The sequence below is a fragment of the Cricetulus griseus genome, chromosome 3 (genome assembly GCF_003668045.3).
Source record: "Cricetulus griseus strain 17A/GY chromosome 3, alternate assembly CriGri-PICRH-1.0, whole genome shotgun sequence".
NCBI lineage: Eukaryota > Metazoa > Chordata > Mammalia > Rodentia > Cricetidae > Cricetulus > Cricetulus griseus.
Genome location: NC_048596.1, coordinates 194,119,299 through 194,135,633, shown reverse-complemented (window position 1 = coordinate 194,135,633; position 16,335 = coordinate 194,119,299). Strand labels below are relative to the sequence as shown.

At 46.6% G+C, this 16,335-nt stretch overlaps 1 protein-coding gene across 2 annotated transcripts in view; it reads right to left on the bottom strand.

Annotated features, from left to right (window-relative positions):
* Positions 1-16,335, bottom strand: part of Plcg2 (phospholipase C gamma 2) — a 140,933-nt gene that overhangs the window by 121,568 nt on the left and 3,030 nt on the right. Inside the window, exon 2 of one of the 2 annotated variants that reach the window (XM_027410778.2) lies at positions 12,403-12,643. In XM_027410778.2, the coding sequence (XP_027266579.1) occupies positions 12,403-12,595 (193 nt within the window). In that variant the 5' untranslated portion in view covers positions 12,596-12,643. Of the gene's footprint in view, positions 1-12,402; positions 12,644-16,335 lie in introns of those variants that run through there. The other variant, XM_035442708.1, reaches the window with a different exon arrangement.

The following is a 16,335-nucleotide window of genomic DNA, read 5'->3' as shown; positions in this document are numbered from 1 at the left end:
ATAGATCACTTCATGAATCAGTAAAGTGGGTAAGAGTCACAAGCCAGTAGTGATGCCTAAACACTATCTGAGACTGTCTGTCCCTCCGTACCACCTGGTTACAGGTGCCCAGAGGGAGGCTAACACATGGCAGCTGCTCCATCAACTCTTCCAATGTGCCCCAGTCCTCACAAAGTGAGGCATCTCAGAGGAGGATGGGTTTATTTTAGTTCATAGACCCTAGTCACAATCCCTCCATGTGAGGACATCTTAGTGGCAGTAGCTCCAGATAGATGGTCACACTGTAGTCAGCTCACTCCTTTTCATTCAGTGCTGGGCCCAGCCTATGAAATTATGCAATCCACCTTGAGAGAGGGACTTCCCCCCTCAATTATCCCAATTAAGAAAATGCCTTCAGAGCCAGACAGTGGTGGCACAAGCCTTTAATCCCAGCACTTGGGAGGCAGAGGCAGAAGGATCTCTGTGAGTTCAAGACCAGCCTGGTCTACAAGAGCTAGTTCTAAGACAGCCTCCAAAGCCACATAGAAACCCCCTGTCTCAAAGAAACCAAAAAAAAAAAAAAAAAAAAAGAAAGAAAGAAGAAAAGAAAATGCCCTCAGGACAGACCCACCACCCCTCATTGAGATGGCCTTCCATTTAGTTCCACATTAAGTCAAGTTGACAACCAAAACTACTCCCCCCCCCACCCCATCCAGTGATATGGCTCAGCAGGTAAGCCTAAGGACCTGAGTTTGATCCCAGTGCAAGGAGAAAACAGATTCCCAAGTCATCCTCTGTCCTCTGGCATGGCAGGTTCACATGTACACACACAAATAAATAAAAATGTCTTTAAAAAATCTTATGAAACTAGCCATCACACATGATCATGCAAATGTGTGCATGTCAAAGCCAGATGTCAAACTCCGGTATTGCTCCTCAGGAACCACCCACCTTGTTTCTTTAAGCCATGATCTCTCACCTAGAGAGATAGGAGTCTGGTCAGCAAGCCCCAGGGATCCATCCCTGTTCCTCTCCACGGCAGCAGGATTACAAAAATGGACCAACCACACCCAGCTGTTTTACTTAGGTTCTGGGGATCAAACTCCAGCCCTCAAGCCCACCCGGGGCCTACCTGACATCCCTCCACATATGATCTCTCACAGTGAGGAGACTAGAACACGTCTACTTCCCAGGCCTGACATGTGGGTTAAAAGAAAAGATGGGCTGGCCGCCTCAGCCATAGGAAAGGCTCCAGACCGTTCCCATCCTCATACCATCAAGCCTGCTGAGGCAGGCTCCACACACAACCCCCAAGCCAAGAGGAGCCTGCTCTGTCCTGAGGTTTGGGGGCCTGGGCCAGAACAAACACCCTGGGGGTGGGAAGGAAGTGTACAGCCCTGCCATACTTGAATGCAGCGCACACTGTTTCTGCTACTCAACGGCAGGCCTCTAAAAGAAGTCTGTGACCTGGCGAGCATGGGTGACAGACGTAGAAGATACAAGTCTCCTGGGGAAAACTGAACACACTGTGCCCAATCCCACCACACGGCTGTGCTTAGACATCTGTCCTATGAGAAACGCAGAGAATTTGCCTAAGTTTAGCTATTAGGAGGGAAAAAAAGTTCCCAGAATCAACATTTGACATAGGAAAACATGAGACTACAAAATATTCAAAAAGTGGGACACTGGTTTAAGAAACAAACCTAAAAACTAGACTCATTTCAAACAACATGAGAGAATAGACTGGTGCAGGGCAGATTTTCACAACCGGACACTGAATGGCCAGGTCTAACACAAGAATTTGAGTGAAATATGTTTAAATAAAGTACTGGGAAGCTGGGAGATGGCTCAACAGATAGGGTGCTTGCCACACAATCTCAAGGACCTGAGTTCAGAAAACAACATTAAAAAAAAAAAAAAATGGGTTGGAGTGCACATCTGTAACCCCCTACCAGAGATATGGAGACTGGAGGAACCCCTGGCGTTCACAGGAAGCCAACCTCGCTAAAACATCTAGGTTCAGTGAGAGACCCTGTCTTAAGAAACAAAGTAGAGAGTCATTAAGGAAAACACCTGGAGTCCTCAGACCTCCACGTCCTTGTGCACACACAAGAACATAAAATGTTTACTGCTAAACCTTCTAATATCAACACAAACAATCCTCAGATGCAGAAGAAAATGCAAATTGTTTGAGGGCTACATAACACCCAGGGGTTTTGTTTTGTTTTGTGTTTTGTTTTTGTAGCAAGACAAACAAAAAATATGTTTATTGTAGATTAAATCTTTGTTTTGTTGAGACAAGATGTCACCATGTAGCACTGGTTGACCTGCTACTATGTAGACCAGGCTGGCCTTAAACTTACAGTGATCCTCCTGCCTCTGCTTCCAAAGAGCTGGGATTACAAATGTGCAAATAATCACTACTGAATCACCATCCTAATATCTTTATGGAGGGAGGGGTGTGTGCAAGACCCCTGTATGTTTAGAAAAATAGACTTCATAAAAATAGAGAAGGCCCAATGCCAGCGTTTCCACTTATCCACACTGGTTAAGTGAATGTATTAGTTCCCATTCAGTAACACATAACTTAAGACAACTCAAATTCATCAACTCACAGCTCTGAACAGGACCAGTTCTTTGGGAAGGCTCAGAAACTAGCTCCCTTGATGGTTCCAGTTTCTAGAAATTGCCTGCACTCCTCGGCTTGTGGCCCCTTTCTTCAAAGCCAACAAAACACCATATGCTTCTCTCTCTCTCTCTCTCTCTCTCTCTCTCTCTCTCTCTCTCTCTCTCTCTCTCTCTCTTTGACTTTGACCTTCACACCTCTAAGAATCTCTGTGGTTATATCAGACCTAGATACGTCATCCAGGACCATTGTCCCATCTCAAGACCCTTCACATAACCACCTCTGCCAAGAGCTTTTTGACAGGGAGGGCAACACATTCAAATGTTCCAGGGTTTAAAACTGAGTGTCTTCTGGGAGGGGGCTTTACAAATTCACTGCTATGAACTGAACAGCATCTTATTCACTTTTCGTGCCTGGATCACACATCAAGCACGATCTCATGATGTGGGACGCAGCTGAAACTAAAACTCCTAAAACTCCTAAAACTCCTGACTTATAGTGGGCATCACATTCTACAGATGGGAACCAAATCTCCTAAACTGTAGAGCCCGGATTTAAAGATAGGCAATCAGATCTCGACAACCTCTCCTTTTCTTCCTGCACACTGGGGATTAGATTTAGGACCCCGTGTGTGAAAGGCAAGTGCTGGACCACTGACCTACATTCCAGCCACTCTCCGCCCCTCCCTCTTTCATATCATTTATTTTGTGTGCGTGCCTATGGCATGCAGGTATGCCACAGCACACAAGCGGAGGTCAGAAGGCAGCCTGAGGAAGCTTGCTCTCTCCTCCTACCACGTGGGTCCCAGGGATCAAACTCTTGTACTCAGGCTTGACATTGGTCACTCTAACCACTGAGCCATCTGGCCAGCCCAAGCTGTGCCACCACCCCAACACATACTTTTTTAAACGTTTTATTTTGAGACATGGCCTTGCTATGTTACCCAGGCTGACATTGCTGTATTTACTGTATCTTTTTTCTTGTTTTGTTTTTAAGGGAGGGAAAGAAGGTCTCGTGTAGCCCAGGCTGCCTCAAGAATTCCCTATGTAGCTAGTGAGGAACTCCTGAGTCTCCTGCCTCCAACCTCCCAAGTCTGGACTTATAGAAAGGAGACACCACACCCAGCTCTGAACTCACTCTGGAGTCTAGGCAGGCCTAGAACCTGGGATCCTCCTGACTCAACCTCCTGAGCAGCTGGGACAACAGACCAGAGAGAGAAGCCCATGCCCTCAAGCCCAGCTAAACCCTTGCTCTACAGCATGGAGTATCTGCCACATTATCCTCAATTAGTTTATAATTACGTATCTGTCATGAAACTACAGGAAATGAAAATGGGCAGATCTCAAGTATATTATAAAAGATATTTTGAAAAAAATATATATACATACATACATATATATACATATATATATATATATATATATATCACATTAAAAAAAAACAGAAACAAACAAACAAAAAAAAAAAAAACAGAAGGAAGTTTAGGCATCTCAACACACTTCTCCCAGGTAGGACTAAGTGGATGTTCTCACCCAGTTGTAGTGTTAAATGCTTCTACTGATGAATTCATGAAACTTCTCTGGGGGGGGTGGGGGTCGGGGGGTTTGTTTCACATAGGGACAGCTCTGAGCTCACTTCCACAGCAAACCCTCAGGACACCTGGCCAGTACTTCTTGCTACCTTTGGGACAGGAATCTTCTCCACCAGTGCCATTGCATGACTCAACAGGGGCAGAAGCTGGCAGCAGGCCAGACTGCAGATGCTGAAGAGACCAGAGAGACCTCAGCTCCTGCTGCTGGAGGGAAGGCATCCACCCTGCCTCCCCTCCCCCGCCCCTTCTTGGAGTCTGAGTGCTGGCTAGCCCCTCCTCCTGCTAAGGTAATGTTGCTACTTTCTTTTCTACAGATTACTAAGTTCCCATTTTCTTTTTTCTCAGCACAGAATCCCTCACACAAGCACTTCACCCCCCAAAATGTACACCCACCCATGACCACCACCACAACTTAGAGATGCAAGCTGCAGCTCCTAGCTTCCCACGGGTGCAGAGTCAGACCTGTGCTGAACTGACAGTACTTGGAGCTCTTTGCAGGACCATGTACCATTTACTGCCTGTGCACACTTCTGGAAGCCCAGGACAGCCCGCCCAGGCCTCCCTAGCCTGTGGAAGGAAGGAAGCAAGGAGCCAGGCTGCTCAGCACACAGTCTGACAACCTGGGTCTACTCTGGCAGGATCCCAACTTGGCCTCAGCATAGCAGGAAGCAGACCCCACCAACATGTACAGGTTATACCTGAGGCTCCCTCCATCTCTCTTGCACTGGCACCAGCTGGTGATCTGGTGTTTGAGTCACCTTCCATCTCCTCTTACAAGGGTTCACAAGTTCAGTTCCTGACACCCTGGGAATGAATATGCTCTACTATCACCCTGCCTTACCAATAAGAAAACTGAAGCCCCGGAAGCCGTGCATGGTGGCGCATGCCTGCAATCCCAGCACCGGGGAGGTAGAGGCAGGAGACTCTACAAGTTTAAGGGCACCATGAACTGTAGAACAAGACCCTATTTGGGAGAGGAATTGAAAGAGAAAAAGAAAGGAAGAAAGGAGGGAGAGAGGAAGATGGGCAAAAAAGGCCAAAACAGAATCCCATTCTGTGTCCAAGCTGGGAACTTTGATGCTGCATGCAGAATGAAAGCATACTTAAGCCTAGTGAGGAGACAGCGGCAATGTTGAGCAGGAAGATTTGAGACTACCAGCCTATCCTTGCACTGTAGCATGTCAACTGGTCCCCCAGGGCTTAATCTCCTCATACATAAAATGGATGTAATTCCTACTGTTTAATCACCATGAAGACGGAACAATTTGTTGTACAGGATATGTCTACTCAGGAACCAGCGCACAGGGAACATTGTTAGACTGCTCTCAACAACAGCATCATCGTCGTCACCAACACCATCACAACTGGCACCATCCTACTTATTATTACCACAGTTTCTTCCTCCACCTCCTCCACCACCACCATCACAATCATCACCATCACCAACTCCATCAATGCCACCATAATCACATCAGCATCACTGTCACCATCACCATCACCAGACCCCAAAACACACCAGCTAAGTACCACCACAAAATGCCTCTGGCCAGACCACAAGGAATAGAACAACTGAGTCCTCTCCAGGTCTGACCCACAATTTGCTCATTTGTATCTACGGCTCCCACAGTCCCTGCTTCAATATGCTATTCTTGCCGGCCAGCTGGCAAATCCTGCCCCTCATTCTCCACACAAGGTAGCTCCCCTGCTGTAAGGCCTTCCCTTGTCACCGCTGGGTTCCCACTGGGTCCCTACCCCCAGATGAACGGCACCTTTCCTCCTGTCACCAAGTACAAATCCCAGCAATGGCACTAAATCACACAGTCCTGACACAGCTACTCTCTGCCTCATCTTCTCTCTTGGGCAGAAACTCCATCTCTCCTCTTTCTCATCCCCTTCCCCTCCTCCTCCCTCTCCTCTCCTCTTCCTCTTTCTCTTCAGCAGAATCTATACTCTGTCTGATGGCAAATAGGAACAGGAGAAAACTCCTACAGACATTTCCAGGGAAAACTGCTGATAACCACGACACTCCACAGCTTGAAATAAAGCCAGCAATTAGGTTCAGCACAGCTTGTCATTGAAGCCCCGATAACACACTGTACCAGGCAGTTCTCTGTGGAGAGGCTGTCCTGTGCCCTGATATCTATGCACTGGATGTCAGTGGCACCCTGACGACTTCAGCTGTAACAATCGAGCATGGCTCTAGACGTTTGTCACGTGCTCTTAGAGTGGGGGGTGGGTGTCAGCAAACCACTATGACTATAAACCAGTCACTGCCCTAGGTGGCAGGACTAAGTACCTCAGCAGGCCTACAAATGGGTTGTCATACCTACTGACGTGGTTAGTCTTCACTGTTAACTTGACAAGACTCCAATTGCTCTGGAAACAAAACAATTGCTCTGGACATAGCCGTGAGGTGGTTTCTAGACTGAGTTAACTTAGTGGGAAGATGCAACTCAACCATGGGCGGCACCAGCCCATGCACTGGAGTCCCAGACTGAATATAAAGGAGAAGGCAAGCTGAGTACCAGCATCCTTGCCACATCCTGACTAAGGATGCCAGGATGCCATAAGACCAGCTGCCTCAGGCTCCTACTGCCATGCTTTCCCCACCATGACTGACTGTCCTCAATCTATGCGCCAGAATAAATCCTCCCTTCTTAAAGTTGCTTCTTGTCAGGAATTTTGTCACAGTAGAGAGAAAAATAACTGGTGATTTGAATAAGAATGGCCCCCATGGTGGGGCAAGGCATGGGGGGGGGCAGTTAGCATATATTTTAATCCCAGCATTTGGGAGGCAGTGGCAAGTGGATCTAGAGCTCAGTTCCAGACCAGCCTGATCTACAAAGTGAGTTCCAGAACATCCAGGGCTACACAGAGAAACTGTCTCAAACTGCCTCCCCAAAAAAGAATGGGCCCCCTAGGCTCATATAGTTGAATGCTTAGTCACCAGAGAGTGACACTCTTTAATAGGTTTAGCAGGATTAGAAGGTGTGGCCTTGTTGGAGGTAGAATGTCACTAGCGTAGACTTTAAGGCTTTCAAAATCCCACACCCCGCCTGTCTTTTTCAGGTAGTTGAGATGTAGCTCACAACTACTTCTCCAGCACCACGCCTGCTGCCCTGCTCACCACCATGGTAATATAGACTGAACTTCTGAAACTGTAAGGGAGCCCCAACTAAATGCATGAGCTGCCTTGGTCATGGTGTCTCTCCACAACAATAGTACAGTGGCTAAGACAATAACTAATAAATACATTTATCCAAAAGTCACACCCCACTTGCTAAGGACCCTAAAACTGCATGCCCATATAACCCTCACATATGCTCATTCCCTCCAGACCCCATGGCAGCCAGCAGACCTCTGCTGCCTAGGCGCCCTTAAATGAACCCTGGGGCGGTTCATTCATCACTCTTCACAACAAGAGACTACAAGGGGCTCTGACTTGTCTCTGGTTAGTCCTAAGGCCTGCTCCTTCCAAGGGTCCAGAGGAGTCTCTTGTCTACTCGTTTTGTCTCAATGGCTTTTCCACAGACACCTCCACGAAGCAGGAATACCCAATCATAGCCCCTTTGAAGTCACAATGCCAGTTTCTTTTTTAAATCTGGCTCCTCTGCCACCAGAAATGCCCAGGCAAGGAGGGTATATACTTCAACTGCCTAGGAAAGCAGAAGCAGCAATAGTGGCTTCAGAAAGCAGGGTTTCTCAAATGCTGTGGAGCAGGAGAGCCCCTCAGAGGAGCTCCTCATAGCTCACTCCCAGCCTTAATGTGTGCAGGGGCAACACTGTTGCCATCTACAGATAAAGCAATGCAAACACAGAAGGGTCAAGCCAGCAAACAGGAAGTCAAGACACCTATAGGTCACAAGCAGGGCACTGTGGGCTTCAGAGGATTTGCATCTAATTTAGAAACTGCCACAGCCCTATCAGGTACCTGGCACTGCTATCTCCAAACTAAGATAGGTTGAGAGGGAAAGTGGCAATACATGTTCACACACACACACACACACACACACACACACACACACACACACACTCTATAATAAATTTTCTTTAAAAATCTTATTTAAAAATTACTCAACTCTACCAGTGAATGGACAAGCATAGAAGTCTATGGCAGTGTGGGTGAAGATGTGGCTCATGGCTCAAGTGCAAAGTGAAGCTGATTATTTTGTGGCATGATACCAAACTGCCCTATAAAATGAAAACACACTATACCCTTGACCATAGGCGTCCACACAGAAATGAAGCAAAGGTTTCATTCCCCTCTGCATTAAGACCCATGAATTTCACACCAAGCATATGAACACGGGCAGCAGGGGATCCACATAAAAACCTATAGACCAGGGATGGAGAGAAGACTCCATGCCTAAGAGCACTCACTGCTCTTTGCAGAGGACCTGGATTTAGTTCCCAGCACCCACACCACATGACCTTCTGATGCCCATGGACACCTACACACACGTGCACATAAACTCACCCAGGTACAGACCTATATGGATAAATTTAAATGTGAAAAATAAATAAATCTTTAAAAATAAAAAACCTGCTTTTAAATCTTTATATATATATGTATATATATACATATATATATGTATATATATATATATATATATATATATATACACACACACATACATACATACGTATATACATACATATTGGTTTTTCGAGACAGGGTTTCTCTGTATAGCTTTGGAGCCTATCCTGGCACTCGCTCTGGAGACCAGACTGGCTTCGAACTCACAGAGATCCGCCTGCCTCTGCCTCCTGAGTGCTGGGATTAAAGGCGTGCGCCATCAATGCCCAGCAAAATATTTTAAATCTTCAAAAATTTTTCTTTAAAAAATGGCAGTGGTGGTGAACGTCTTTAATCCCAGCACTTGGGAGGCAGCGGCAGACAGATCCCTGTGAGTTTGAGGCCAGCCTGGTCTACAGGGCAAGTTCCAAGACAGCCAAATAAAATAAAATAAAAAACATAAATGTTCAGAGCCACACTCTTCAAATTAGAAGACAGAAACTATTTAACTACCTAAAATGAACAGATTTAACAATTTCTTATGTAGAATAACTCTACTGTAGAATATTACTTGGATGTCTAAAAAAATAAAATTCCATTCCACACTAAAAAGTGGAAAAATCTTAAAACATGAAGCAGAAAGAATCCATGTGAAAAGGCTATAAACAAACAGGATTCCATTCCCACAAAATGGCCACAACAGCAGCATTTGTAGAAACAGAAAGTAGATTCAGGGCTAGGGGAGAGTCAGTAGGAGGGAGTCAGAGGAAGAGGGTCAGGGGGACAAGGCTACTTATTGAAAATGTTCCAGAATTGACCTTGGCAGTGATGACATAAATTTAAATATACTAACCACCATGGTGACCCTTGTCACATGCAGGAGGATGTCAATGACTGGTGTCTTCCTTGACCACTCTCCACTTTATATTTTGAGACAAGGTTCCTTGCTGAACCTGCACCTCACTGATTGGCACTAGACTGGATGACTAGCAAGCACCAAGGACCCTCCTGTCTGCCTCCCCAGCTCTGGGATTACAGGTGTATGTCACCATGCTTTTATGTGGTGATGAGGATTCTCTCTCTCCCTTTCTCTCTCTCCCTCTCTCTCTCTCTCTCTCTCTCTCTCTCTCTCTCTCTCTCTGTGTGTGTGTGTGTGTGTGTGTGTGTGTGTCTGTTTCCAAGGTCTCTCTACATATCCCTGACTGTCCTGGAACTCCCTATGTAGACCAGGCTGGCCTCAAACTAACTCCTCAGCACTCTGACTCCTGAGTGCTGAGGTTAAAGGTACATGCAACAAACTGGGCAGTGGTGTCTTTAATCCCAGTACCTGGAAGGCAGAGGCAGGTAGATCTCTCAGTTGAGGCTAGCCTGGGTGACACAGAAAAACCCTGTCTCAAAAAAAAAACAAAACAACAAAAAAAAACAGTGCATGCCACTATACCTGGCCCAGCATTCTCTTGAACCCTTAATCTTCCTTCCTCCAGAGGGCCAAGACTTCTACTGCTTTGAGCCACCACACCTAAATTTGCATTGTCTCTTTAAATCATGAACTGTAAGTATGTTAAGTTGATTTTGTTTCAATAAAATCATGACTTTTTAAAAAGAAGACTGCAAAAAAAAAGAAAGAAAGAGAGAGAAAGAAAGAAAGAAAGAAAGAGGAAGAAAGAAAGAAACATTGCTGCAGCTAGTGACAAATGTCTGGAAGCAGCACAAGTCCCACTCCAGTTAAACTGGCAGCCAGGCCCAAGAAAGCCAGGGACAGATCTGTGTGCTGAAAAGGCACCAGCCCCAGGCAAAAAGAAACCAAGGAGCAGAAGGAAGTAGTTCCATTTTCATTAAATAAATAAACAAACAAACAAACCTCCATTATGTGAACATAGAATATTAGCAGAAGACAAATCAGCAGTTTATGGCCAGGTGTGGTGGCACACGCCTTTAATCCCAGCACTCGGGAGGCAGAGGCAGGCAGATCTCTGTGAGTTCGAGACCAGACTGGTCTATAAGAGCTAGTTCAGGACAGTCTCCATAGCCACAGAGAAACCCTATCTCAAAAAAAAAAAAAAAAATCAGAAGTTTATGAGTTTGACATCTTAGCTTCAGTTATCAACCTTCCTCCAATCAGAGTCACCTTGGAAAAGTAATTGGCTCCCTCAGATTGTCCTGTCTGTGGGGTATTTTTTCAATTGCTATCGGATGTAGGAGGACCCAGCACACTGTGAAAGGTGTCATCTTTAGCAGAGCAAACCAAGCTCTCTACCTGTAAACTGAAATAAATCTTTCCTACCCCATTTGCTATTGTTCACGGTGTGTATCCCAACCACAAAGAACAAGCTAGGACAGAGCTATCTGTAGGGTAGGGGTGAAGGGTCAGAGGTGAAAGGCTCTTGTAAGTTAATTCCCCAACTTCTGAGAGTACTTTATTTCTTAGAGAAGATCTCACTATGTAGCCCTCAAACTTACAATCAATCCCCCCTGCCTCAGCCTCCTGAGCACTACTATTTCAAAGGTACATTATAGTTTTTCAATGAAAAGCTACTCCGGGGGCTGCCAAGATAGCTCTGTGGGTAAAGGCACTTGCCACCAAGCCTGATGACTGAAGTGTGATCCCTGGGACCCATGTGATAGAAGGGCAGGGTCAACTCCTATAAATTGTTTTCTGGTCTTCGCATGCATGCCAAACATACATACACACAAAGAAATTACTATTAAAAAAATCTTGTTAACTAGAGACATGGCTCATTGGATAGTGTTTGCCCCATATGCACAAAGCCCTGGGTTCCATCCTGGCCCTGAGAACTATGGTAGGAAGATCATAAATTGAAAGTCATCCTTAGCTACATTCCATGTCCCAGGCTAGCTACATGGGATCCTTCTAAAACAAACTCGACTGGCAAGATCGCTCAGGGGCTAAAGGTGTTTGCCACCAAGCCTGCTAAGCTGAGTCCTGTCCCCAGAATCCACATGTAAGAGAGAACCGACTCCCACCAGTGATCCCCTGACCCTCATATGAATGCTATAGGCACAGCAAAATAAATAAATAAAACTCTCACTCATTAATAAGGAATAAAATTAAAGTACACTTCTGCAACTGAAAATTACTTAAGTGTCCTGACTCTATTTGCGACAAGCAATCCCCTCAGAAATTCGGGGAGCTGAGCCAACAGCCCAGTGTAAGGCAACGAAGGTGATGAGGGAAGGCACAGCCACCAGGACCAGAATTTCATTTGGAAGCTGCAAAATATCCAATGATTTTTTTTTCTGTGCCTTTAAACACCAAAGTAAAAGTCTCTTGCTGCTGTGGTTTGCAATAAAATAAAGTCGTTAGCCCTCTGGCTACCAAGCTCCCAGCCTCCCCAGACCCCAGCCAGGGAGTCCTTCAGAAGCCAGACAGCTTGACAGCTATGGAAACCAGATGAACCCTGCTGCTGTTTCAAGATCACGGCCAAGTTGACCAATTGGGGTTGCTGTCATTTCACAAGAACTTCCCTGGATCAACTTCCCCCACCTCCTCTCAACCCCACCCCACCCCCACCCCTACCCCCACCAAGTGGAAATGCTTTCGCCTTTAAAAGAATGGACCAAACCAACACTCATCCTGACAAAGGTGACAAAGACAGACTGGAGGACCAACAGGTACTACTCTGGTGGGCAGGGCCGATGGACCTCACTGCCCGCCCAGCAAGTACTTACAGAAGCCCTCGATCTTGTCCGCAGTCTTGCTCCATGCCACCTGCCGAGTCTCCATGATCACCTGCACCGTCCTCCGCTCTGAGGTGCCCTTCCGGGCACTGAACACAGTCATCACCATCCCTAGCTCCAGGGCTCTCTTGATCTGACTCTTCTCATATTCCGGAAGGGTGTCCACATTGACCATGGTAGTCATTGTCAGCCACTCCAGGGAGAGAGAGAAGAAGAAGGAGAAACACAGAAGCTGCAAGGGGAAGAATATAGAAAAAAAAATTAATATCAGGAGCCAAGAGCCTGTCTCACTCCCATCAGACTGAGTTATAGGTGAGGGTTCTAGTGCCAAGAGCCTTTGGGCACTTAGAGAGTGGAGCCGAAAGGCAGAGGTTTAAATGAAGTCTGGGTGGAGAGAAGGCGCTGGCTGGCCTCCACGACCCCACCGTTACACAAGCTTTGAATAATCAAATCACCATAGCTGAATGGGTGACCCTCCTCTCTTCTTGTCCAAATTTGCATAAGCAAAGAAGTTCTGACATGTTCAGTAGCCATGTTTGGTAACCTCCACCCTCCAGCAGTGTGTCTCACCTGCTAGATGATTCCTTACTATCCATTTACAACAAAATTACAGCAACTGGTTCCTCTCTATGACAATGAGCCCGAAGGGCAGAAAATGTCCAGGCTTGGCAGCCCCCAACAAACCCAGGAGTGTGGTCCTGCAGAAACTGGATTCTCCACACCTCCCATTCCACTCCATCGATTCTTGTTTTTGTTTATTTTTTTAATTGTTGTTTGTTTTGTTGTTGCTGTGTCTTTTCAAGACAGGGTTTCTCTGTCTGGAACTCACTCTGTAGACCAAGCTAGTCTCGAACTCAGAGATCTGCCTGCCTTTGCCTCCCTAGTGCTTTTTGTTGTGCTTTTTTGAGACAGGGTTTCTTTGTTCTGGAACTCACTCTACAGACCAGGCTTGTTTTGAACTCAGTGATCCACCTGCCTCTGCCTCCTTAGTAATGGATTAAAGATGTGCACCACCAGCAGCCCTTTCCCTCCCTTCTTTAGGAGAGAATTCTGGTCATTCCTAAGCCTCAAGAGGAACCTGCAGCCTCCAGTGTGGTAGAGAATCCAGGGGTCTTAGGAGCAGGGCACCCCAGTAGACAGTTGGTATTTAAGAAAGTACTCCAATCATTGTCTGGACTTTCTCATACCCCAAAAGTGATCAGAACATCCAGAATCCAAACATTCTTCCTTCTTCCTGGCTTCTCCAAGGAGCTCTTTCTACTGGGCCCTGGACTTACTTCTTGCTCTAGGCCCCTGGGAGTCTCAGCTCAGTTGCTGGTGGCCTTTTAGAACACAAATTCAATTCCATCACCTGTCAGCCCAAAGCCCTATAGCCCTTGAGCCTGCTAGATGGGAAGTTACACCTGTACCAGGGGCACCATGCCCTTTGGACCTCATTTCCAGAAATGCAAAGGAAGACACCTTTACTTACTTCATAAAGAGTCTGAGGCCAGCCTGGTCTACAGAGCTAGTTCCAGGATAGCTAGGGCCTGTTACACAGAGAAACCCTGTCTCAAAAAATCAAAAAGTCTGTAAGCACTAAACAAGATTACCTGTCATCTCAATTCTTTAACAAGGACAAAAGCTGGCTACAGTGATGCATGCCCTAGCACTTGGAAGCAGGGAGCAGGGTTATCAACTTAGGGTCAGTCTCCAATACACGTTGAGTTAGAGGCTACCCTGGTCTATACAAGACAGTATCTCAAAACAGTAGGGAGAAAAACTTGGATGGAGAGATGGCTCAGCAGTAAAGAGCACCTGCTGTTCTTGCAAAGGACCTAGGTTCAGCTCGAGCACTCCATCAGGTGGCTCACAACCTTTTTTAAAAAAAATCAAACTAAGAGGTTGCTCAATGGGTCTGTAACTTCACCTCCTCCCTCTGGGTCCCACAGTTGTCATTCTGGACCCACCCACCGAGGTTATCAAGCAGTGCTAAAGAACTAGTCCAGACCAAAAAGTGACAGGCAGGCCGTGGATTGGGGTTGTTAGGACCTCTAACCTGCTCAACCCTCTAGACAAACTGCTCTGAGTCTCAACCCTCTCACTTGTAAAATGGGGATAAATTACCCTAGGGTATGGATGTAGTAACTAAAAACTGACTGATAAGTGTTTACCCACAGCATTTAACACTCAACAGTATCAGCCAGGTGGCCAGCACTCTCAGTATCAACTCCAGTTGGACTGGGAACGAGAATGCAAATGCCAGGGAGCAGGGAGAGGTCCAGGCCTCACCCTTTGCCCCGTCTGTCATCTTACATGTCACAAAGCCAAAGGATCCTCTGTGGGAGCTCAAGACATGGGAAGTCATTCTCACCACCTGTTCCCTGTCTATTGCTTGGGAATCAGGCCTGAAAACACCAACACAGAGTCAGGTGCAATGCCACCCCCTAGGAGCAGTTAAGAAGAGCCCAGCTTTAGCCAGGGGTGTGTCTAGGGGACTAAAGGGCTCAGAGAAGTCATCTGGGAGAGGAAAATGTCTGAATTCAATCTTGGACAAAGATGAGGAGGCTGAGGATGTGGCCCTGTGGGTAGAGTGCTTGCCTAGCATGTGTGAAGCCCTGGGTTTGGTCCTCAGCACCACATAACAGGGCATGGCAGATGACATAAGTCTATTAGCCCAAAACCAGGGAGGTGGGAGCAAGAAGATCAGAAGGTCAAAGTCAGCCACAATTAAGGAGCTATACTAGACACTATCAAAATAAAATAAGAGACACAACTGGGTGTGGTGGCACACACCTGTAAACCCAGCAATTGGGAGGCTGAAATAGAAGGGTTGCTAAGAGTTCAAGGCAGGCCAGCCTGGGCTACAGAGTGAGACCCTGTTGGAGGAACGGTCTTCTAATCTGGGGAACAAGCTTCCACACAAATCAGGCTGCACGCTCACAAGGTACACCCTGAGCTCTCCTGTCCCCTCAGAAGCTACCTCACATACTGCTTTCATTGATACTGTCAGTTAGCCAGGTTAGCCACTGAGGATGGGAAAGGGGAATTTCCAGGCTGTTGCATTATTTTGGAAAGAAAAACCAGAAGGAAAGTGGAAGCTGCTAGGCCCCCTGGAAAGTATCTGTTAATACATGCTCCTCTAGGCCTCACACCAGCTATTTGTGAATGAATATATGCTCCCCTAGACATCACACCAGCTCTCTGTAAATACATGCTCCCCTAGACATCACACCAGCTGTGAATACATGCTCCTCTAGACATCACACCAGCTCTCTGTGAATACATGCTCCCCTAGTCATCACACCAGCTCTCTGTGAATACAAGCTCCCCTAGACATCACACCAGCTGTGAATACATGCTCCTCTAGACATCACACCAGCTCTCTGTGAATACATGCTCCCCTAGACATCACACCAGTTATCTGTTAGTATATGCTTCCCTAAACAACACCCCAGATCACCCCAGATGCCTCACTGACCAATGCCTAGGGAATATGGCTGAGGATATTGCTCAGGGGTATAGCACTTGCCTAGCAAGAGCAAAGTCCTGAGTTCAATTCCTGCCACTGAGAGAAGGGAGAGAAATTTTGAAAATTCAAAATTCATCCAGAGAGGAGAAAATTACATGACCAAGGTCACACATGCAGGTGGCAGGACACAAAACATGAGGACAGTCATTGGAGTCTGATCCTTCAATGCCTGCTTTCTGGAACTCAGACGTCTGGCAGAATTTGACCACATTCTACAAAACTGGTTGACCCTTTGAAGAGTGGGTCGGGGACTGGTTTGTCCAAGGTCATGCAGCTAACAAGTAGAAGAACCAGGGCTTGAAGCTGGTCCCCGTTGCACAGCTCTGCCCTGTACAGAATGTTCCAGTGAGGCATCTCCTCAGGTTCCCACTGCCAGGTCCCCAGGAAAGGTTCCCCTCAGTGAAACAAAAGCG